Source organism: Doryrhamphus excisus, chromosome 1, assembly GCF_030265055.1.
Source record: "Doryrhamphus excisus isolate RoL2022-K1 chromosome 1, RoL_Dexc_1.0, whole genome shotgun sequence".
Classification (NCBI taxonomy): domain Eukaryota; kingdom Metazoa; phylum Chordata; class Actinopteri; order Syngnathiformes; family Syngnathidae; genus Doryrhamphus; species Doryrhamphus excisus.
Window position 1 is genome coordinate 4,756,147 of NC_080466.1, and position 25,953 is coordinate 4,782,099.

The 25,953-nt window shown below is 41.0% G+C and overlaps 1 protein-coding gene across 2 annotated transcripts in view; it reads left to right on the plus strand.

Moving 5' to 3' along the window:
- Positions 1-521: 521 nt before the first annotated feature.
- The window catches only part of mxi1 (max interactor 1, dimerization protein), a 31,197-nt gene continuing 5,765 nt past the window's right edge, over positions 522-25,953 (plus strand). Inside the window, exons 1-3 of one of the 2 annotated variants that reach the window (XM_058073126.1) lie at positions 522-894; positions 2,881-2,983; positions 8,899-8,928. In XM_058073126.1, coding sequence (XP_057929109.1) covers positions 666-894; positions 2,881-2,983; positions 8,899-8,928 — 362 coding nt within the window. In that variant the 5' untranslated portion in view covers positions 522-665. Of the gene's footprint in view, positions 895-2,242; positions 2,725-2,880; positions 2,984-8,898; positions 8,929-25,953 lie in introns of those variants that run through there. The other variant, XM_058073133.1, reaches the window with a different exon arrangement.

Genomic DNA, 25,953 nt, shown 5'->3' on the forward strand with positions numbered 1-25,953 from the left:
GCCATCTCTGTGTGGAGTTTGCATGTTCTCCCCGTGCATGCGTGGGTTTTCTCCGGGTACTCCGGTTTCCTCCCACATTCCAAAAAACATGCTAGGTTAATTGGCGACTCCAAATTGTCCATAGGTATGAATGTGAGTGTGAATGGTTGTTTGTCTATATGTGCCAGGGTGTACCCCGCCTCTCGCCCGAAGACAGCTGGGATAGGCTCCAGCACCCCCCGCGACCCTCGTGAGGAAAAAGCGGTAGAAAATGAATGAATGAATGTTTTTCCAAGTAAATATGCATGAGTGACTTTATTGTTGTACATTTACGACTTTGTTCTCAAATTCTCCCACCATTGATAACATCCGTGGTTGTGTTATGTTATGTTTTGGTGAAAAAATATACATATAATCTTGAGGCAGTGGATAAAAATAGCAGTGCCAGTGAGACGGGCAAAAGGACCATGCGGAGCTTCTCAGCCTTGGGGGCGGGCTTTAGCTTTTTCACGCACCAGCATCCACTGACATTGGCTGCTGCTCCACATTAGACATCCCGCATTCATAAAAAAAGAAAAAAAAAAGAAAAGGGGGCTCCATCTGACACGAACATCTTCCACAGGAACAAGTCTCGCTGTTCATTTGAGCTGCACGTCCCCGCCGCCACGCAAACTCGCAAGGAAAAAATGGCCAAAAGTGACATCCAAAGAAGAAGTTTGAAGAGCGAGGAATTCTTCTTTGAATCCGATGGGTCTCTCTTGGATCAGCAAGACCTGGAGATGTCTAGTTATTCTTTCAATGACGTCTTCAACTCCAAAGACTCCCACATGGAGCAGATCAACACTTTTCTCAAAAATGTCCAAGTGTTGCTGGAGGCTGCTCGCTTTCTTGAGAGCGCCGAGAGGAAGGACGGAAGTGAGTTTATTTTGTGCTGCGTTGTGTCGTTTTGCATTTTGACTAACACACTTCAATTGTGAGCAGACAACAAAGAACTGAGTTCATTCAACTAAGTACTGTTTGGACTGTAAGCACAGCCTATGCTTGGGAACCACAGGGATTTTCTGTGCAAGGAAAAGATCTTATAACGTCATTATAACGTGGATCTGGGATTGGCGTTATCTCCGTGCAATCAATCCACAGTGCGGTGTATGCGTCTCGCCGCAGGAATATGTCACTGTTATGCATACAGTTCACAAATAGCAAATATGACATATATCGATTTGCTGAGTGGGTGTGCAAGCTGGCTTCCACTCAAATACAATGCATCTATCTGACCACATTGCAGCGCCCTACAAGCCACTTCTGGGATGATGTCATTGCGCCCCCGCAGACTGATAAAAAAAAAGCCTTCAACTCGTATAAGAAAAAAACGTATGGGCAATATGATGCTGAAAGACCCCATTAAAAATATCTTTAGTTAAATTAGAATTTCCATCGTGTATTAGTATAATTCGGAATAGATTTTAGTTATTCTTGCTCTGATTTGTTATGCAGAAAGATATGTGCATTTAGAAATAAAATGCCTTTAAGTCAAACCGTCGCACTTAAAGGACAAAAATGAGCTGCAAATTCGCAACAAGAGCTCTCAGCATCAACACAGTTCTCCCGATTGTTTGCTTCCTGCTATTTGTGGGAGTGTCTCATTTATTTCCACATGGCGCAAAGTCCCTCTTTGATTGGTTAAAGGAGTGCTCAGCCCTCGACGTCCGTCAAAAGCTATCTGCCAATGAACGCACTCCTCGGGAGCTACGTCACGTGTTGCTGGGCCTGGCTTTAACGGTCAACCACGCCCTCGTGAACGTGGTGTATCATGGGATTTGTATGGTTTATTGTGTGGAGCGTGGACGTTTTTATTGTCAAGTCACTGTAAACGAAGATAATGACATTGTACAAGCTTTAATTTAACATTTTGGGTTTATGGAATAACTAATGACGAGGCTATGAATTTATTAGTAATAGGCTTCATCATGATAGTGATAGTGAAGACAAGATGGATGAGTGGATTATTGATACAGAATTTCTTCATGTTGCTGAATTATTAACACCATCTGTATATATTTAAATGTTACCATGTTGTTCTATCTACCAGACAGTCATTATATGTGCTGTTTCCATTAACAGGGCAATGTGAAGATAGGCCACACTAAAACGTGACAATTGACAGTGTTATGGCAATACATGAAAAAACACAATTTCCCAGAACACCTTGGGTTTAAAGCGGGCCCGCCTCCTTTATGTTCCCGCCTCCAAAGCTGTGCAGTAAAGGAAAACAAACAGGAGAGGAGAGGAAACGAGCAGCAGCAGGCAGTTTGCTGGCTCCCGTATTCCTCGGGGAATTTTTATATAATTTATATCCGATTTTGTAACAAAGTACCGTCGGGTTTCTGAGAACATTTGACTATTTTCATACGCCGGTTTTGAGATTTTATATCACCCTGGCGAGGATTGGCAGTAGCTCACTAGCTTGCAAACACTGGGAACACGATTTCCCTTCCTCGTTAAAGACTCAGAATAACATACCAAAACGAGACTTTTTTTTACATAGTATATTTAATTTATTTATTGTATTGATAACCGAAGCACTGTCTTCCGTGTGTTTGCTGCAGCTAACGTTAAACGCTATAGAGAGCACAGGTAGCGATAAGGTGCACGACAGTCAGCCTCAGGAAAGAATGACGGCTGTTCAGCTAATGAATATCCAGCGATTATTGGAAGCCGCGGAATATCTCGAAAGGAGAGAAAGAGGTAATGTTACTCAATGAATGCATGTATTACTTAGCTCATGTCAATGTCAGAACCCGTCCATGTGCAGGAGAGAAATTACACATGTTTACCCTCATCCAAGGGATCATGGCAAATTGTGGACGGAAATGCTAACCACATATTCTCTTCTTTCGACAGAGTGTGAACACGGATATGCTTCGACGTTTCCGTCAAGTCAGAACACAAACTATCAGAGGCAAAGGAAATTCCGGAATAAGAAATTCAACAGCAACCACAATAGGTAAGAGGAGCTTATATTAATGACAGTTGATATATGGATTAGCTTCCTGCAGCACGCCATTAAACACTGCATGCATACTATGTTATGGCGATATGGGTTTATAACGAATTGATAATGGTAGCATAGGAACAAAAAAGTTTTTGGTTTAATTTGCCAGGATTTAACGTTGCAGACGCTCACTTTATGTGAATTCATATCGTTGTTGTGTGCATTCGTGGGGGGGGAAGGGAGGCAGCAACCTCTCTGTTCATCAGCTGATTGCCACAGCGACTGCGGTGCCTGAGGCTAGGGATCGTCGTGAACGTGACGGCGTAAAAACGAAAAACGTCATCCTGTATTGTCGTGCAGTACCTACATCACCAAACATCGTTTGGTTTTGTTTTAGTAGTAAATATGGTCGTTTTTGCCTAAAGCATTGCCCTCTATAGGAGGTGGGAAGAGTATTTCCCTAAGGTGGAAAAAGTAGCCTAGTATCTATATATACATGACAACTGTTTACACTCATCCAAAGGTAAATACTAGGGGGGTCCACAAGAATGAGACAAGATGAGATGCAAAATTTTTAAGAAAAGTACAATGAAAAAATATGACTGCAAAACTTTTTTAAATTTAAGTCACAAAACAATGTAGGTGCGTTTTGAAATGTTTATTGTCCCACAAATTGCTGCTAAATGACATTATTGCCAATATTTTTGTAGACCAAATAAACCACTGTTATAATATAGAATGATAATAATAAATAATAATGACATATTTCCTTTGATATATGTACATCTTATACATCTATATACTATCTATATACATCTTTCACGTTGGAATGTTGCAAAATTGGCATTTCTGACCTGTATTTCTTTACAGGCAATTTGGACTGTCTGTCAAATACTAGCTTTTCAATAGGGGTGTAAGCATTAATAGTTCCAGCTTGTAGTTGAACAATGCCAGATTTATTTATTCTTCACACTTGTATTTAATTACTCAATAAATGCATGATCCAAGAAACACTTCCTGACTTTCACTTACAATGCGCACCTTTACTTGCACCCGTACTGTTCTACTTAAGAGCTGTGGTATGAAGAGGAAACGGTGATTGCTGGTGCTTATAAATTTGGCGCTCAGCCCATTGCAACACATGTGAATAGAACCACTCAATGATTAAGGATGCAGACTAGTCCGAACATCTACATGTTTTGATCTGACAAATCTTAGGTAACTTTGATCAAATGTAGAATTACTAGAGCTTCTGCTAGGTCGTTCAGACGACAGAAGCTGTTCTTGTGTTATCATTAATAGTGCCGATGCCAATGTTCACAATGTGGCTGCTCTGTTCTGATCTGTTCTGTTCTGAAACAGCTTTTCTCCAAACAAGAAATCTCATCACATTTTAATCTCACGAGATCTCGTGACTCCCCTAGTAAATGCCATAATCCTGTGTGACTACTACTGCAATGCTTAATGGTCACAGCACTAAGCCTCGTTTACACTTGTACGCATTATGTCCCCACAGTGGTACGCAAAACTGCGTACCAAAGAGTAAATTGGTTGTAAACAGGTGTGAAAGCTGTATGGGACTGCATGTCAGTGCACATAGGAAATTTAGAAATGTATGTGGCACATCTATTGTCCTGATCTAGTTGTGAACGCACCGCAACGTATGCCTAAACAATGCAGGTGGTGAGTATCAAAGCTCGTATAATTGACATGAATACTATCACTCCATTGCTATAATGCATATCGCTGATGCAATCTAGCCGTGTCCGGAAAAGTTGAGAACGACTAGCTGCAGCTGCAACAAGTCATCAATGTTACGTAATGTAACGCTGCAGCTAAAGTATGTCCTCCTCTTAAGTTACTAATCCTCACCTCCATGGCGGCAAATAAACTACAAGTATCATTGTCACTTGGAGGACTGGAGAAAAAGCTAAACATGCAGCACATCGAGCAAGAGAGAGCCTTCACTTGCTAACCGCTAAGCTAGCTTGAATATAAAGTAGCGAAACTTAGTAAACTTAATACAGAAAGTAGCCTATTCTGTAACCTGTTTTGAAACGGTTCTGTTCTAATTTATATACCAAAGAATATATTGTATTATATGCTGTTTTTGTAAGATGCTGCAAATTGCACAGTATTTCAGGCCATATTACCCATCCGTAATTCACATCTATGGACATTTTAGAGCAGTGACCAATGAGGGCCACAGGATGAAAAATGAAAGGATGCAAGAGCCATCATGAAAGTATATCTCCCATTAAAAAGTGCCATGTGTATTGATGTTTTATTTTTAGGAAACACATCTATACCACGGCATTGGCTAATTTTAAAGAGTTTTTTCTGTGCTGCAGTACCTTCCACTGATGAATGAAACTTCCATGTAGTAGATGATGGAAATTCTCTCAAATTAAGACCCATTGGTATTGCGTTCTCTCTTGGTGCAGGAGCTGCTTACATTAATCTGTCAGTTGATAGTCATACATCAAACGAAAGCACCACTCTCTTGCTCGGAGCCCTTTTAATATTAATGTGAGAGCGAGCAACAAACAGGAACTGCGTATTACTCATCATCAGTACAGAACACTGCCGGCTCTTGCATGGCAACAGTCAAGACCATGTATTGGTTTGATGCTGTACTTATAATGCTTCCTGTGAGCTGGGATATTCTTTGGAAATGGTAATATTGTTGTAAAAATGAAATGAATTGGAAGTAGCACCGGGGAGAATTTTGTGTGCAGCTGTCACAGGGTATTTCATATTATAGTGATCAGGCAAGATGGCGTCACATGAATGACATCATGTTGAAATATGTCCTTGATTTTCATACATTTCCATTAAATGCTAGCAATGTCCATCGTCCCCTTTTTTACTTTATTATTCCCATCATCCCCCCGTTGGATCAGCCAATAACTATGTCAATTCATCTACAGTATATTTGTTTTCTATTTTTCATCAAAGCTACCTCTGTTTTCGTGAAGTAACACCTTTTTGAATTGTCACCGAACATCCGTTTTGTCCTAAATATATGTGATGCCGTTATTCCCAGTGGAATCGCACAGTGTGCCAACAAAAACTAAATCTTTGATCCTGTCTCATCCCCCCTGCAATTAATGAGTTGTCATCCCATTGCCATCTGCAACTCAATTCAAAAAGATATTCTTGCACGTCGTCTATCTCTTTTATGTATGATTATATGTATGATTTCCATGCAGTACATATGCCCATCGTTACTTTTGCACATTTTTGTTTTAGTGTGAAGATTGTCCCAATGAAATTTTCCTATAAGGACATAAACAATTTAATAATACATTTTTATTTGAAGACAATATTGTTTTGGCTCTGGCCTGCTTCAGCTGCCTTCTCTGTAACGCGTTAAGGCTTAAAGTGATGAGCTTATCTCAACTGTCCTCACTTGCCTACCGTTTATAGCAGGGGTGCTTTATCTCAGTGACCCACTGTCTCTGCCTACACATATACACACATACACACGCATACACGCACAAATAATGTCCTCCAACAGAAGTAAGCAAACTGCAGTTGTGTATGGCCTGGAGCCAGTTCATTATCTGGTTTTGCCTTATTGTTGAGCTGCCGACATATTGCTATCTGATTCAGGATGAAGGGAAAGGGTTTGTGATGATAAAGTACTATAGGACAGCAGCCTGACTTAGAATGATCTCCGTGAAATTGCATCTATATAAAGGATGTATAGATGACCCATCTGATGGCTGGGGCTTGCCTCAGCTCCGAATAATGGCGTGGCTCTCGAACTAATAGATGGTGTAGGTGACATCAGTGTTGCTCCGAAATAGAGTTCTAGTTAATACTATTTGTCATGTATGAGTGCTAGGTCATGGGTACAAATGACCAACCCCGGGGCGCTACCATTGCCACTCCAGACAGAAGGGTTTTTTGTCAAAACTTTTGATACCAAAGCAGTTAAGTGGTTAGTTTATTAACTGTATTTTTAAACGTAAAGGGTTTAAAATGAAGTGGGTAAGAAGGGCAAAGAAGCCAAAAACATACCACTTCCACTCACCTGTCGTCACAGGCTCACCTTACTTATGTTTGGTGGAATATATAAATATATATTTACAGAAAACTATGTGAATTTTTTGTACAGTAATCAATCTTCTGCCAGAAAAGCTAATTTCTCAGTTTCAAAAAACTGAATCACCATCATTAAGAAGTAGCACAATTATGTTAATGTAAATTGTGATTGCGAACCTTGCTGGACGTGGCGAGTCCATCATTTTCAGCAGGTTTTCAAAGCCATTTCCGCCGTTGCAATGGGGACCATATCTCAGCAAAGTGATAGGTTGCTTTTTCTGGAACGCAACAGGAGCGCGGCAGACATGGCACACATTCCTCATATTGGAATTTGTGCCAAGTTTTAAGGGTTGTGAAAAATATGTTTTTATGCTCTGAATTCAAAGTACCTCCTTGTGACTGAGATACTGCTTATTCTTGCTGGAATTCTTCCACCGCAGACGTGGTAGCCTGTCGCTTCAACTGATGAACTGCTCCGCCCCTCCTACCTCCTTCTGCATTCAGGGATGAAGGAGATACAGTGCAAATCCAATCAATATCGATATCAACGATATCGATATTGATTGATATAACATTGATATTTTTAAAATATTAATATGTTACCCAGCCCTAATTTAGAATAAATAGAAATGTGACTATTGTTCTGGGCTTCATGCAGGGCTATAAGTTTTAGTGTTCAATGATTATTTGCTGAGGCGGAACACACTACCTGACCTGCACTGGGTTGTAGATTATGTATGTTTAAATCCCTCCGCAACATACATGTCAACATGTAAGCTCTTGTAGGCCAACATCCACTTGAGTCCAACCTTGTTCTATGGTAATAGCTGGTAGTCAACCATGCATTTGGCCTTGTCGTTTTAAATCACATCCACTGATGTGGCTGATTGAACAACCACTCTTGCATACCCAAGTACAGCGACGGCAATGAAGTCTAATGCAGACATATGGTGTTTTTATTCATGTTAATTATTAATTTGGGTGGGATAATTTCCTCTAAGGCAGTGATGTAGAACAGTGGCAATATCGCCTTGTCTAAATCAAAACTACCATTATGGTAGGTGTCAATGGACTTAATATTTGAAATATATTGCATCTGTAAAAAAAGGAAGATACACCTGTAATACCTCCCACCCCTTTAAAAGTAAGATCACTTCAGCAGAGGTGGAGCACACTTTGCTTAGATGCTTTTGCACATGGGGGCAGGGTTTTTTGTCCCCTTTCAATATGTTGCAACACAAAGCCAGTGTCACGGACTAGCTCTTTCACTTTACATTATTAACAGAGTGCTGAACCCTGCCCTTCTTCTTGTACAGGGCATGTACATGCTCTCACGCTCACTTCACTAGAAGCACATGTATGTAGATACACACGCCCATCCCAAAAACACACTCCGTGTCAACCTAAGAGAACGCAAGTCGGTGTCACTTGAAAATGCCTGCTGAGCAATGCCGTGTGTTATTGAGCAGGAGATGATCGTGCTCTCCTGCCTGTCACTTTGTGATGTTTGATGGTGCAAACACTTGAGTAAGCTACACCTCGACTTGAGCTTTGTTTGGAATCTTATAATAATGATATAATAATGATATAGCATTTGCTATGTATGCTCTAAAGGAGCTATAACTGAAATCCTGCTGACAAAAGGTAATTACAGTGTTGTCATATAGAGACAATTCTTCCCACCCACAATCACACCTACGGGAAATTCTAGGCTCCCGTTTAAACTGCTGTGGGCACGAGATGGAGGGAACCAACATATTGGGAGAACCCTCTTACTACTGTGACATTTTTGTATAAAATATTGTCCCCTGTGTTTAATTTCCTCATGAATAAGAGAATGTGTGTCAAAATGTCATCTTTTTTTTCTGCCCCTGCAGGTCCACACATAATGAGCTGGAGAAGAATAGGTGAGTGGACAATCATTTTAGCCACACATGCCTGTGAATATTCTCATTTATCCAGGTGATTGTATTGTATTTTATGTTGATGGGTTTGTAAAAAAAAAAAAAAAAACAAAACAATCCAAGCAAATCAAACCAAATAAACTATAGTTTGATGTTACAGGGAGTAAAAGGTGCTAGTATGAAAGTCCCCCAAAAGTCCCAACAGTCCCACTTCTCACATGTCCAGAGACCTCCCTTTTTATAATCAATGTAACCATTTCCTCGTCAACAGGTCCTTAGAAATAAAACTAAACAGGGCTCGACAATAACGGTGTACCGATGGCCAACAAAATTCGGGCAAGTAAATCCAATCAGCGATATTCCCGTCGGGCAAGTGCACTTTGGCATGACATACTGCCAAGAGTTTTTTTTTTAAAGCGGTTCTTGTTGGGTGTTGGTAAAACACGGTAATTTATAAAGCAATCCTTGCAAATCTTGAAATGGACCAATCAGAATCGTTTATTTAGACCGCGGCCCGTAATCCACAGTCCGCGTTTTACCCACACCCGTTGTTCGCGATCAACCAATCAGCGATCGTTTGACTACGAAAACATCCGTCATGGCGGCGCTGCCAACATCGTCTAATTCTGAAGGAAACAGCAAAAAGTGATGAACCAGTGCCTCCTAAACAAGTATTTTATTAGGCAGCAAATCAAAGGATGGCACAGGTGAGTGAATCACTTTGCTGTGACAATTTGAAGTCATCACAATGAAACACCACCGATTAGATCCAATACCAAGTGCTGATTTTGCACAAGCTACAAAATCTAGCGCTTCCATTCTCTGTGTATTTTTCTCACCTTTGCTTCACAAATTATTGTTTGACCATTGAGCATTTTTTTCTGGATTAAAAACACTTTACTAGTACACAAATGTGTCTAATCAATAATGTTTCATTGTGGTGCACAACTTATAAATATCACTGCTTACTACAACTACCATGTGTAAGGTATTATGGTAGTACTCTCATTTTATCTTTATTTGAGATTCTCATGTGATGCCACAAAAAATGAGATGATATCATTATGGCAGTCTTTTCATTTTACATGGGGCAAGTTCGGGCAAGTAGTTCTCACCTTAAGGATTCCCTATGGGCAAGTCATTTTGGTTTTTAATGTAGAGCCCTGCTAAAAATAAAGCTAACACTTTACTGAATTACAGCAAACAGCAGTTTGATTACAAACGCCCAGAAGCAAGTATAAAATATTCTGTATATTTTATGGCTTTATACATAGTATAAATAATCGTTTTCGTGCCTGACCTTGGTTCCAATGCAATCATATTTTGTGTGGTATTGCGGGAGGCCTTTGCTTTTGATGGATTCCTTTGAACACCGCAAACTCTGGTTTCCTGAAGGTCCTTATCTGATTTGAGTTCACCACCCACATTGGCTTCTTGCTGGTGTTTATGCAATGTGTGCAGACTTCACAAGTCAATCTTTAAAGAGCTTTCTTCAACACCATAAATAAGAGCGGCTAGACTTGCAGGATTTATAGTAAATAGGAGAGAAGAGCGTGCCTTCCATTTCATTATCTCTAAGGGTGTAGGTACAATGAGAGGATGTGGGAGCCTTGGATCCTTTCAGTGCAATCACATATCACCTCGGCCTGTTCTCGCTATTCTCCTTGGCAGACTCCAGTAAAAAGATGGCATCATTGGAGCCAGTGTGTTTAAATATAGACAAGAGTTGATGTGTCACTGTGGTGCTAAGATGCGATGCCACACATGACAACGCGGTTGGTTGGCTAGATCTGGCAGACCGCAGAGTCCATGGCAGTTTGCATTGTTTTGTAGTAGTTCATACAACATGAATGCTGTTTCTGTCACTACCTCCACATTTTTGTTTTCTTTCTTCTGAGGGTTTCCTTCACCTCTTCCTTGTCCTGCGTGTCCTTTGTTGGTCCAGGCGGTCCTGTAACATACCAGCTTACCAAAATCCACTGATGTCTTTTATCTTACTCCTCAAGTAGACACTGTTTTTTTTTCTCTTGGATTTTATTTTTTTTTGCTTCATAGTTCCATAGTCAAAGATAAATTTAAATTTCCGTTACTGAGGAAAGTGAGTAAAATTGAAATGGTAATCCATCTTTTTAGAAGCGCACTTGTCAGGATCATTTATAATCCCCCGTCTTTGCCAGCAGTTAATCCAATTCCTTTTCAGAACATGCCCCACTGTAAGCTATATGTATCAAACGAAGTTGTTCACCCAAGTGTGTCAGGCTTATACCATGATTCTACTGCAGCAGATTTATAAGTGCTGAAAAAAAAAAGTCTCAGTCAAGCTGAACAAGGAGAGAGCGAGAGAGTGCCCATTTTCAACAGTTGAATCCACTGACTCAAACTGCAGGTCTTGATGACCTCTGCGATGACTGATGTCACCGTGACAACAGAGCCCATAGCGTCAACATCGTGAGACCAGATAGTACATTGGTTCTGCTACTTTAATTTTGCAACCAAAAATCTCTATTAATAGGGAGCGGAATTAATACGATTTTTAAGATTGTGATTCCATTTCCAGTTCTGTTTAATGCAGGGCTGTAAAGTGCGGTCCAGGGGCCATTTAAGGCCTGTGGCTGTATTTTTACTGCCCCTCGGCACAGTCTAAAATATGATTAAAGAAAAAAAGTGTTAATAAAAATAAAGAATGAAAGAAAAAAGTGTAATATGAGAAACATGACATTTTATGTTATAATGAGGCAAATGGCACTAACATGGCAGGCAGTCCTACCTGCCATGTTAGTACCTGTAGTATTAACAGCAGGGGATGTACTAAAGTTCCCGTTCCTGCTGGGTTGAGATCGGAGTGGCTTGAAACATGCTGTGTGTGTAAATTTTGCTACATACATTGGTAGTATTTTCTCTTTTTGATGAAATATCCACGTTGCAATGACTGCAGGTTGCCTAGTTGGCATCCTTTCTGGTGAAATGATTGTGCTGCTTGGTTTCCATGCTTCTTGTGGTCCAGTGGAAATCTAGTGGAAACACTGCCACAACTGGCGCTCATTAAGAACTCTTTTTTGATTCACATCCCTTACCTGTTATACTATGCCTCCTAAATGGCAGAGGTTACTTGTTGTTACTTGTCTTGAAGAACAATTATACGAAATAAGATAAATCCGTTTTTACAGCTCCACTGAGAAGGTTGTATATTGATTGCTGTTTGATTTTTTTTTGTTTTGTTTTTAGCATTGCCCAAAACTATGCAAGTGTTAATTGTCATCATATACTAGTAATTAATGCATGAATCCTAATGACAACTTTCTGTGTTCTTGTTGGATATCTGTCTAAATCTAAAGATACAATTTGGTGCAGTTTGTTGAATGTTGTCGGGGGTCTTTGCGCTATTGAATTCCATTTTAATTTTAGCGTTTTCCACATTTTGATCTTAACAATTTACAGCCAGTCAGTATTAAAAACAGAACTTGCTGCAATAAATTATGAACTATTACGTTTTCATTTACCCTACACTACCAGAAGACCCTAAATCACTATCAGTGGATTGAGTATTTGCACCATCTGTATAGTCGACATCGAAATAGTTACTCATTTGCAGTTTTCTACAGACTGACATAGTTGTACTGACCTGTCTTTCATCGTAGTTTGTGTGAGAACCCAACACTTGAATTTACTATTAGGTGTCACATTTTTCTTATGGTATTACAGATATCCCTTGTAACTGGTGGGAACTGAACTGAGCTCAGTTGCTGGAGGCCTCGGGGTTGGACGAGCTGCTAAGCATGAAAAAGCTTGGGCCACATTTTCTGTGGCTGTGCTAAAGCTTTCTGTCCTCTCCCCAGCGAGTGTAGCCTATTCTCAGGCCCTGCTGCAGGGCCCAGGACCGCCATCGTTTGTTCTTACCAACGTGACGGCTTGTAAGCTTTTCTTGGCTCAGAAAAGCTGCTTACGGGGCTTGATCTTTGGTCTGGTGAGCCCAGTTAGAACATGTACACGTGTTGGAGCGCATTCATCCGACCCCCCACCCCCCGCCACACACAAACACAGGCCACCCGGTGCTATTCTTTAATAGCATCGCTTGATGCTGGCTTAACCAACGATGGTGTCAGAGGACAAGGAAGTAACTGACAGGCTGATGGGATGAGCAGAAGAATAGTCAAACACACCTGACTAAGGTTTACTTAAAGCAGCAAACAATCCTAATCTAACCTCCCCAGTGTGCCAGTGTGCGGACAGTGGACATTTACACCCTGTAATTAACAGTGAAATGTGAATCAATAGTAGGTATAGGTATACAATTATGTTAAAGTCTCTTGTTTTGGACATGTGTTTGTACCTCTCTGAAGTTCACAGATTCTCATAATCTTGAAAAAAACTACAAATAGGAAATGTAGCACTATATCCCTGATTTGGTGTGCGAAGACCGAGCTTTTCTGAAGCTTTGGTGATTGACTCTGCCAATTGCCCAATGACTACCTCAGAAGAGACTTCACAGAAGGATCAAAATCAATAAACCTGAAAAGAAACGGAGAAACTAAATATAAATAGATCAATGTTCTTTTGTTATTATAAAAAATATTAAATAAAAAAATATTAAATGCAACAGTAATGGTAAATAAATATATAGATCTATTCCACTTAGTACGTGTTTATTAGAACAGAACCTTCAGTAAAACTTTCATGTCTGAATGATGCTTGCAAAGTATGTCAGTTAAATATTGTCATTTGTCACATTGTTTTATCTCGTCTGTCTCTGACCTTTAATTCCTTTTGTCTCGACCTTGTTATGCCTTTATGCAACCTACGAGTATCCTGGCAGCATTTTGTAAAAGGGCAGTGTAAACCAAACATGATCATATGACACAGTCAGCAAGTTTAAGCCAAGTGAAAACACTTTTGTATATAGCAAAGTGACTTTATAGCCAGGCTCGAGACAATACAGTATATGATTTCTGCCACACATTGTTTCTTCGACATGTTCCGTTATAAACATTCTGTCTGGGTTGTTGAAACATGGACAAACGTGATATTGCATACTGTTCCAGGAAGACCTACTCTGGGATTTTTTTCCTTCCTCTTTCTGGAGCAGATTGTCACATTTGCTGCTGAGCTAACTTAATCTGTACCTTAAGGAGATGGTTGGGGGTTGGGGGGAAGTAAGAGAGACGAGATGGAAAGAGAGGAACATAGGATGCATGCAAAAGAAACAAGACACGATTAGTCTATATCTGACTGTGGCCTCTATTTTTAGACCTACAAATGGGGAGAAAGCACCACTGCCTTCTGACCAATCACGTAGGTTAGCTGTGCACCAATGGGAGACATACAATTAATAATCACTGAATAAAGTTGCCGTTTCTTTTATACTGCCTTCAATTGCTAGCGCATCATTATGACTGAAACCCTAATAAATAAAATAAGACTCATTTTGCCAATGTGTAGGGCCAAGCAAGATTGATGCCAAGAAGGATGGCTTTTTGGTTATCAAGTGATGATAATCAGCCCGTGGAAGGTGTGGGGTGCAAAAGGACCACCTTGTGTAAGATTTTGTGAGAGGTTGAAGCATTGGATGATTGGAAGTTGAACCAAAAGACACAAGGTCAAATCAAGATTGAGGGTGCTACTCTTTAGAGTTCTGTGTTCAAATCATTTAGAAGAACACAAATCCGCATGACACAGTGTGATGCATCCTGGCCAAAGGGTCAGTCGAAAAACATTAAAAGCCTTGACACATGAATGTCTATTTGCACTTTTTAATTCCCACATACAATATTAGGATTACACACTGTACATATCCCCCCAACACACACACACATAAACCCCACCACCCTCATGACCCAACATCTGGCTGTAGCTCTGTTTTTTTTCACCAGACTTATTTCAGAAGCCTGTCCATGTTAGTGTTTTAATCCAAAGCTCCTGCCTTTACCCCTTGGGTCACACTGGGCTAAAGATGACTGTCTGCATTCATCTGTAGGGTAAGGTTGCATTGTGTATAGAAATTGAGATGCTATAGTTCTTGATTATTTACATCAGATGTTGCATGTTAGGACACGCACATAGACAGTGGAAGGATTTAAGGGATGAGTGGATATCCAATCACATGATCTGTATACGTTATTACTAAAGAGATTTGGTGAGGGTGTATGCAATTGGTTTTCATAATATGCTCGTTTGTTTTAGAATGTAAGCTTTGGCCATCAACATCTCTATTTTCTCTCTGTGGGCTTCCCTCTGTGTTTTTTTTTTTTGCTTGTTTCTCATTGGAGTAGATTAAAAGGCAGTGTGCACGTGTGAACTAATCCATGAGTTAGTGATGGGTTTCAGCCCCAGAGTCTCCTGGCTCTTTCATGCAGCTAGCACATTCCCCCACAGCTCCCCCCCCCCCTGCTCTCGTCTCTCACCAGTGAACTTTGCACGAGCGTTTGTGTGTATGTAAGCACGTGTTTATGCCTGTGAGGGCTGCTTGAGGAGGGACAATTTACTGCTCTATTCTTTCATTCTGAATGTCCTTTTTTTACCCTGTAGTTCCACATTGTGTCCTCGATCGCTTCTCTGCACTCTAAGGATGTGTCATGACGCATGGTGACACTATGGCCTCAGCAGGTTAGCATGGCAACAGCATCTGTCTGCCTAGTAATAAACTGGGGGTTCCTATTATTTGCCACTTGTGGATTGGCAAGGCAAGTTTCTGCAAATGTACATTGTTTTTCCTCTTAGCATATTATTGTGCCACTGCTGTGGTAGCATTGTGTTGAATATATGAGCACTTTGCAAAACCAGAATATATTTCCCCACTCCATAAATCTCTTTTTTGGGATTGAGGTCACAACTGCATGCTCAGAGCTATCAAAGTCCTAGCTATTCCCACCCACCCACATACAGGCACAAATTTTCACTCCTCTGCATTTCCTTCAAGTTATGTAACCGGCATATACTAGGTCAGAAACCATCGCAGTTCCCAAAGAATTCCCTCACTTATCAATATTGTTTCATTTATCATATAGGTGAGTTTGGGATAAGTGTGGGAGATAATAAGAAGAAAACGCTGACAACCCAGCTCATAGGTTGTCATTTTGCGGCATTATTTATTGCACAAATGATCAAATTTTTAACACCCAAACTAATCATATTTAGTCTGCTGTCCATTTTTTTATAATCATAACTGGATGAATTACTAACAGATTTTTATGCTTGTAATTACGAAATCATCCTAATACTTATCTACAGCCCTCCCCAGCTGTCCTCATCCAAATGGTGGAATGTGAACGACAATGTGTTTACGGCACGTGCCATGACTAAACCTAACCTAAACCTAAATGGGCACTAGTTTGTGCCCATGGCTAGTTTCTGGGCAGATTAGAGGCATAGCACCCTCTCCTCCCCCACACTCTCCATCTCTCGCCCGCTCTATCTCACTTCAACTCTTTCTGCATTTCTCCCATCTGTCCATATTTCATAAAGGAATGAGGGAATCATCAGTCAGATAGGAGAGAAGAGCCCAAAGTGTCTGTAGAGAAAATATTTCTCTAATCTGGAACGTGCACAGGCATGGAGACAGGATGGACGAACTGTTGTGTTTGCAGAAAACAAAGCAGAACTTTAAGAATGTTATCAGTGTACATCTGACAAACCCACAGATGTGACTTAGGGCTGAATTATTAAAGACTGTGTTATTGATAAACTGTAACTTGTGGACTGACCACTAGTAGGAACAACATAGATTTCCTTATCTTGCACATTGTCGTTAACAACCCACTGTCTAATTTACAATAGGAGTATCGGATTTTTTTTTCTACTACTGTCAATGGAATGATGAAGATCTTTCACTGTCTGTAGCCTCTATCACAGCATCTGTACAAATAATAGTACTCTAATCCAGACTATAATATTTACATAGATTTCAAATAAATGTTATGTCATTTTACCTCACTCTAAACATGATGCTGGTGGTACACATGAAGTTTTCACGTCTTACTAAGCAATGGTTCCCCTTTCCAATTTGATGAGCTAGGAGCCTCATCTTGCTAGTGGAAAGTAGTTGTGGCTGACTGAAAGGGTGGGTAAGACAAGCCTAAAAGGGTATTGCTATAACTTTCCTTGCTAATTCCAGACGTTTTCTCCATATAATTGACTCTCCATCTGTAAGAGGTATTTACTGAACTTAACATTCATGGTTCACATCATAAAGCTGTGGGCTAAAGCACATATGGTGGGCCCCAGTTTGGCGCCCAGGCTAGTGGCTCTGTAATGAGTGTTCCAGCAGTGGTAGCTTCCCCATTAAACAGCCTATTCAGTCAGGTGCTACGGGTTGTATGGGCGAACATGTGACTGTGTGCTCATGTGAGCGAGAAAGACAGAGAAGGATGCACTGCTCCATGGAAAAGAGTCATACAGAAAAACCGGGGGTATGTGGAACAGCAGAGAATCCCAGCGGAGACAATGTTATTATAAAAAGAAAGTCACTACGTTTTGTCCTATCTACCGAATTGCCAAGCCAGCTCAAGGAATCTTGCTGTTGATTTTACTTAGCTTTATAATGTTACATAATTAAAATGGAGCAAAAATGGATTTAGTCAATGGCAGCATAATGCAGTTGTTGTGCAAGATATCATGTAGAACACTAGTTTTAAAGTGATGCTTTTATTTTACACGTGCCCGTCTGCCCTTGGCAGAGTTGAAAGCACGATGGGATCAACAGCAGTCAGTCACAGCAAAGCATCATGGGGGTTGGATGTATGAAATGCCACGTGAGCCGAGCCCTTCCCATCTCCATGTATATTGCATGTCACCCTCTGCAGTATGTATTCATGCCCCACATGTTTACGTGCTTATTTTTCTTTATGTATGATGTGGAAACACTTAAGTGAGATTTGCCTGCCGGTCTGGACAATTTCAATCGGCTACACCATGTCCTATCTATTTATAAGTGGAGGAGTAGAATTAGGATGCTCTTAGTGCAGAAAGCAAAACAAACTGCGTGCCCATTTAGTGGGCTTGATTTAATTGCATTCCTCCCCACCGTGAGATAATTTGACATTGACCTAATGTAGTGCCAATGGACATGGATTAGACTGCTTTAAATGAGGCTTTGCATTACAAAATACTCTCAACGCATTTCTCTAATCTTTGACACCGTCACTGTGAATTAGGATTTCCAGCTGCTTCCAATGAGCCTTGTCTGTAAAGAAGAGGGGAAGTTGATTTCCCTTGCTAAGCCAAGGTATTCATTTTTTTTTCTTTGAAAAGATTAGACTGTAATAATTAGTATTTCCTTTCTTTAAGTCAATTTAGGAGATTTACCTCTGAGTGGGACCGTGCTGATGTGTAATTAGTGTAATAACTGGGTGAAGGGTCAGATTTTCACTCCCTCTGCATGTAATAGAATTGGGTCAGAGTGTGTGTGTGTGTGTGTGTTAAATGGGTTTGAAAGAGTGGGGGATTTGCCATGGAGAAGTGTATTGACTGTGGAAATGTGACCCTCCCTTTAAGAGCACAGCCAGTAATTATGTCAGACATCTCAGCCTGAGAAGTTATCTATTATTTATGTATTCACAAGTTTGGAATCTAGGACAGCCTTTTTTCCCCCTCCGTCGCTGGTGCTTTAACTTAAAGTTCTGCCTCAAGACTCTTTCTGAATGAAGAATAAGGCGAAACTGGGGTTGGTTAATCGTTGCTGCTTTGAAAAAGGAACAATTCTCCTCATGCTGGTTTTATTGGAATTAATGTAATCATAGTATACCAAAACGACTGGAATGCTCGTGGTACAAAATAATTTCCTTACTTTTTCACCATTTATCCTGTTCATGGTCACGGCTGTGCTTGAGCCTATCCCAGCGGACTGAGAGGTGGGGTACCACTGTATTATTAAAACTGTTTTTGCAATATTTTTTTTTATTTTGCCATGGCGACTACATATTCAAAGATAATTCAAAACCTTTCTGTTTACATTCTCTCTTTTCTCTTTAATCGTCATTGGAACAGTTGTCCTTCGTTTATAGTGGTTCATTGGTTCCACACTGCGATAAATGAATTTCTGCAATATAGGTTTCAATGTTATTTTATGTAATATTTTCATAGAGCATAGAAACCCTGTTTATGACTTTCTAAATACGGTTTTTACACTATCAGAGCCCTGTGGATATGAAGCAACCCCCTTGTAGTCACGTTTACACTACTATTATTCATTGTTTACACCACACAGCAGAACCTTTATGCTGCAGGGACTCGAGACAGCCACAAGCTAACCAGTTCGCCTTGAATTTATTTCTTCTAAACCTAAAACCACTTCCACACAAAATGAGAAGAGAACGTTTTTTTTTCAGTTCATATTGGACTTGCCATGGCTCACACAGTTACTTGGTGTGTCTGTGTGTGTCTGTGTGTGTGTGTGTGTGTGTGTGTGCGTGCGCGTGCAGGGATGATAGCAGAGCGAGGGAGGTGAGTGGTGAACCACACTTCTTTGAACTGAGAAAAAGAGATGTACATGTGATGTGCGTTGGTTCTGTAAGAGCAGGTGGGCAGCTCTCATATACCAGCTGGAGAGAGAATCAAAGCGCTTCTGTAAAAATAAAACCCACATTGGAGGCAGTTTTCTCACATTTCAAAACTCAAGTGAAGCTGCTACTAAAGGGGGGGGGGGTGCACATTCGTGATGACAGTACTTGGTTGTGTGTGTCGCAAATGTAATTATAGTACATGCATACACTTGGTTCTGCAAACGGAAATAAAAAGTTCAATGCAGTGCAATAGACAAGGCACGGTGCCCATGTGATCGGCAGGGAGTCTAGATGAGGGAGGGGTGTGGATGCGGAGGAGAGGCAGGGTGCAGTGACCCATGGTCGGCTGGCTGTTCGCTCACATGTCAAAGCCAAAAGGCAGGGCTGCCCTCCTGCGTACCCATCTGGGGACCATCAGGGACACAAGTCTCACTCACACACACAAACGTAGATACTTGCATAAATAAGCACACACACATTGAGTTGAAGTGCCTCATTTGTCTGGTTGTCATACATGAGATCATATACTGACTGGGCTTTTTCTTACCAGTCCTCAGCCATAACAACATAAGTTAAATGGACTGCAGACAAGGCATGGGGCGGTTTGCTGGTTTCAAGCTATACCACGATATGAAAAAGTCAAAAACCACTAAAATTTTGCACCATACCACCATACCATTTGCACCATACCATTCCTATGATATGAGGGAAAGTGGAGGTCCAGTGCAGCCACTACCTGGAAAAGATAGATAGCGCAAGCGTCGTTAGCACCTCGACATATAACATGATCGACATATAACTCATGTCGAGGGTCGCCAAATGTGGAGATGTGATTGAGCAGGTAACAGGAGCAGGAAATAAGTGGTATAAAATGTTTACTCTCTACTGAACAACAAGCAACAACCACTGAACAATGTCTCAGTTGCTAACAACAATCAACAATGACCTGGAAACAGACGTTTTTGGGGCCTTGTTTGTGGGAACGTTACATTAAGAGTTTGAAAAAAGCACGTAGGCCACACAGTCAGGAGATCGGGAAGACCTGGGTTTGAGTCTCTGTTTGGGCATCTCTGTGCATGTGTGTGGGGGTTTCTTTGAGTAGTCCGGTTTACTCCCACATTCCAAAAACATGCTAGGTTAATTGGCGACTCCATTTTTTCCGTAGGTATGAATGTGAGTGTGAATGGTTGTTTATCTATATGTGCCCTGTGATTGACTGGCGACCAGTCCAAGGTGTACCCCGCCTCTCGCAGCTGACAGCTGGGATAGGCTTCCCCTCACCCAAAGACTGGGGTAGGCTCCAGCATACACGCAACCCTAGTGAAGATAAGCGGCATAGAAAATAGATGGATGTTCCACTTTTATCGTATTACTTGGGTTAAACATTAATGTTGAACATACACAAAATAGAATAAGAATATTTAATTTCTAATATTTTTTTTCCAAAAACAATGGACTATATACAGAATACAACTATTTATGGTAACAAGACACAACTCATAGTGTTAGTTTAGCCTTATGCTCTCTTAAACTCTGGGGGCCTACATGATAAGCTGTCCTTTCCAGCATGGCCTTTAACCTCTTAGTGGTACATTTACAGATAGGGAGAACTGACATGATGAACTGCTTTGCCGTTATCATTTCTCCTTTTTTTATCTTAGCAACAAATGTTCATGAAATACTAACCTGGCAAGTTTGACTAACAATTGACTGTAGTTTTGATGGCCTGTACTTCCATAATGAATAGAAGCACACTGCTTCCACCCTTGTAGTCATGAAGAGTTGTGTAGTTATCAGAGTGTTCCTCACAAGAGCCTGGCGTGTGTCCAGACATTGGGACAAATGGAGACACGTAGACATTTTACAATCCTGTCTATCACTGAAAGGCACATTGAGGGTGTTTGAAGGCAACATGCTGCCAACTAGCCACTTGTGTTACTAAAACAGGAGATCACATTGTACTAAAGATGGCACTAGAAGGAACAGAACCTGAACTCCCAAGTGCTTTGACAGAACAGTTCAAAAATTGGACATGACTTTCTGTTCTACAAAATGAGGATAGTGCACAGCGTTTTTTATTTTTACTTACTCTGCAGTGGGCTAAAGCATATGTTTTAAATCATGCCTTGCTTTTATCCCTTTTGTGCATCTCAATCTTAGTTTTTAATTAGTTTTTGTTATTTATTTAAGCGTTGTGTGTATATATATATTGTGAGAGCTTATTTAACTGAAGTGAAATTCCTTGTTTGTGTAAGCACACTTGGCCAATAAATTGTGTTTTGTTGCTATAGCAACATGTCAACCCGTATAGTGGGATGCGTATTCTTAGCATCTTTTATGTGTAGCCGTGTCCTCTTTTCTATAATTGCCAGCAGTCTACAATGGAAAAAACAGTGGAAACACAATAAAACACTCATAGGCCATTGGGATCTTTTCCGGGATCTTTTTTGCGGAGTAGAACCGTTGGTGTTAAACCTACGTGACAGTATGACAATTCCTCCCTAACATCATTGTCATGTGGGTGTTCAACCATTCTTGTGATTTTGCACAGACTTGGCAAAAGCTGCAACAAGTGACCTCACATGGTTGCAAATAGAAATCTTGGTGAAGCCACAAGTGAATTTACCACGTGGTTGTACTCTGTGGGTGTTTCGTCTTTATTGCAGCAGGTGAGAGGCGAGTGAGGTCAAAGGAGAACAGGAATGGAGTGGAGAGAATTATCTCTTTGGAGCCTGGAACTTGTTCACGCGAGTCTCGGTCTGACAGGCCACAGACAGTCCCCTCACATGACCCACAATCTAGCTTTCTTTATCTGTCATATGTAGTTGTAGCGGAGTAGCCTATGAGTTAAGTGACATTCGAACCGTGAACACATGGAGTGACTGGAATAATAATATTTTAGTTGTTTTTGTTGCACTTTTTGGAATTAATACAGAAAATTATGAATGCACGATATGTCTTTTAAAAAGCCAATACTGATATGTACCAATATTATTTTTTTATATTTAAATTGAACTGCAGTTTGTCCACACATGGAAGTAACAACTACACAAACAAAGTGGGATTTCACAAACTACTTATGGATTTGTCCTAACAAAGTATTGTGTCATTGCTAATATTAACAAAACATTAAAATATATATATATCAAAATAGAGTACAGACGGACAAACCATGTCTCCAGGGCGTTTTTAAGCTGGAGACCATCTCTTAAGTGATGGTAAAGAGATGGTCATCCAGCGCCATGATTTCCATGATGAAATAACAGATCGCTTGAACCCTCTGGTCATCTATGGCAAACTGTTTGCACTTCTCAAATGCTGCGGCATTAGGAACAAGTCCCGGGCTCCAGGCGGTGTAGCGATGCTGCCATTTCAGGTGGCTGATAAGATTTGATGTGTTCAAGTTCAATGTTTTTTTCCGCCCTCATCATGGGACGTTGTCAGGTTTAAACCCCAACACTTGTAAAAAAAAACACTGCCTGTACAAAGGAAGACACAGAGAGGTGAGTTTCTTTTTACTTGCAAGGAGAGTGATGGAGACTGCACAGTTACAATCCTCCTACCAACTCTGAGACAGTCACCTTTCTCCTCGCTATTTATTGAATCAGGAACGCCCTAGTTACACGTGGTTTCACCTGCTAAGGGAAGGGGGGTCTAACTATTCCAGTTGAAACCGGTTCTTTTGCACAACATGTTATCCATAGTGTGTGGGTATCTCCTCTTTGGCATGTGATCTTCCGGAGACACTCACACACACACACACATATACATTCTGGTTCACATGTAGCTATTTCCTGTCCACGAGGGTAGGATAAAACTATCTGTTGAGAGAATGTTCTGTCACGTTCTGTTTTCTCTAATCATGATATACACCAAATGTGCAAGCGTCACAGCATTAATCTTACTTTTGCCACGTGAGTGATATGAAATGCTTGTAGGTCATAAGAAAATAGGTCATAAGAATATAGTAAAAATAGGTCATAAGAATATAGTAAAAATAGAATAACTTTATGTACAATTCTTCCAACAGATGTATGCAGAGCATTCGGCGAAACGTCACAATGAACTCCATTTTTTGTTTTTGTTAGTTTTTTTTTTTTTTTACAAGTGAGCTCAGGGGTCATAGAAAAGGAGTACTTTATTTGCTCAGCCTAAGCGATCTACAGCACAGTACTTGTAATCTTTAATAAGTTATCTGATTTATTGCTATGAGGTCATAATTCCTCATATCAACTAGATAATTATTGGGCAATTATCATGACAACGAAAATCTAGGTACAACTGTGCATTAACAATAATATGGTGGTTTTATTGCTGACTGAAAAATTACAGTAGGTTTACTTTTGGATGAACAAATACAACAAAACCCATTCTGTTTCTACTATGTTCCCCGTATTATTCACCACACAGCGTGTTATCAGTTTTTTTAATGGTCCTGAGCAGTGTGTCACCGCCTGCTACCATGGAAATACAGCTTTTCCTTTTTGATGTAGCCTGTGTTTTGGACAGCTGAATTATTCGGCTTACGATCAGTCTTCTCATCAGTCTTTTATTTATTTATATAGTTTAGCAAAAGATGGAGGCTGGCCATGTATTAGAGAACAGTCCAACATGGCCCATTTCCCAGGTGGAGCCAGGCTGCTCTGAAAGAGAGATGAACTGTCAAATCATATGTTAGTTGAAGCATGGTTCTGGGCGTCCACACGAGGCAGACGCACTAAGTTTGCTCGGCCACGTGAGCAGAAGATAAGGCACAGACAGAAGACCTGAGCCAGACTGATACATATCAGGCGAACAGCAAGACTAGAAGCCTAGTTTGCTGGCGTGTCTTGTGACCTCTAAACTTTTAGCACCGCAGATTACATCACAGCACCTCCTCCTTTTTACTCAAGGAGCGTTTAAAGCGCACCCACGTATATACTTACACTGCTCTAATGGCTTGCACTCCTGTTCTTATCAGTGGCATTCATGCATAGCTTCACGTCCCGTCCCAGCACACTGACAGACAGATATTCCAGGCTGCACTCATATGTCTCCACTAGCATTTCAAGCAGCATACCTAGCAGAACAGTAGTCTAGCTGAGCAAAAGTTGCAGCGTTGAATTGCTGTTGTTTTCAGCTCATAAGTGTGGGTCACTACGCAGAGCCCCCAGACTCTTAATGGCCCGCCAACCATCCCCTCAGTCAAGCTGAAAGGGCAGCTCCTGTTAATGGAGCACTGATTGTGTTATAGCCATAATTATCTCTCTTTATCTCTCAACTCCGGACCATTAGCAGGATAGATGTCACCCCAAGCCCCCCCCCCCCCACCCTCCAGTCGCCCAATAAGGCACTGTCTAGATGATGGAGTGTATGGGCTGAGCAAGGTCCAGGAAATGCCATTATACCTTTCCTCCCTTCACGGCAGCACCTATCATCCAAGATGTATTTGTTATATAGATGAGTGGAGTAACAGAATCTGGCTGAGAGAAACACCAGCAGAGGATCACGTATCGGCCAGAAGCTTAAACCATATGTAACCTGCTCAGGCACTGGCTTTAAATCTAAGCTAAGTGACAATGCATGAGTCTGTTCTGGAGCTTTTGCTTTCTTTTCTCCAAGCATGTCACAAAGTGCACATGTGCTGTACACTACATCCCTAGATTACAGAGCACATCTTGCATTAGGGTGTTGAAGTGGAAATCTTTCCTATGTCCTCATTAGCGGTCAGCTGTAAATGAGTTACTGCTACAGTAAAGGCAGCAACAGTTGACATCTGTGTTTTAGCCTTTTAAAAGGCCCACTGATTAACATTGACACGAGAGGACGACAATTGCTGTGGGTGGCATTTTATAAGCATCTTCATAGAGATACATGACTAATAAAACATTATATTGGCAAGGAGTACATTGCAGAAAAGTGTTGACACTGTTTAGTAGGGGTGTCGCAAGATTAAAACATTCATTCATTTTCTACCGCTTTTTCCTCATGAGGGTCGCGGGGGTGCTGGAGCCTATTCCAGCTGTCTTCAGGCGAGAGGCGGGGTACACCCTGGACTGGTCGCCAGCCAATCACAGGGCACATATAGACAAACAACCATTCACACTCACATTCATACCTATGGACAATTTGGAGTCGCCAATTAACCTAGCATGTTTTTGGAATGTGGGAGGAAACCGGAGTACCGGGAGAAAAAACACTCCTACCTGTGAGGTCTGTGCGCTAACCACTAGACCACCGTGCCGCCAAGATTAAGAAATTTCTTTAAAATTTTGCCAGCTTCAGTAAATCGCCATGTGCATGTGCTTTCATGCCTCCAGGCAGGCAGGAAGAGTGTTCACACTTGGGTATGTTGACAGGCACGGAGTGAGCCATTTTTTCAGTCGTATGTCTCGGCGGGTGGAGGTATAGATGGTAGCATACACGCAGGGTGTAGAACAGGGGTCGGCAACCTTTACTATGAAAAGAGCCATTTCACCCACTTGCCCACTAAAGAAAAATAGCCTGGAGCCGCAAAACGTTGTATGTTTAAAACAACATTGGAGGGGAAAAAAAA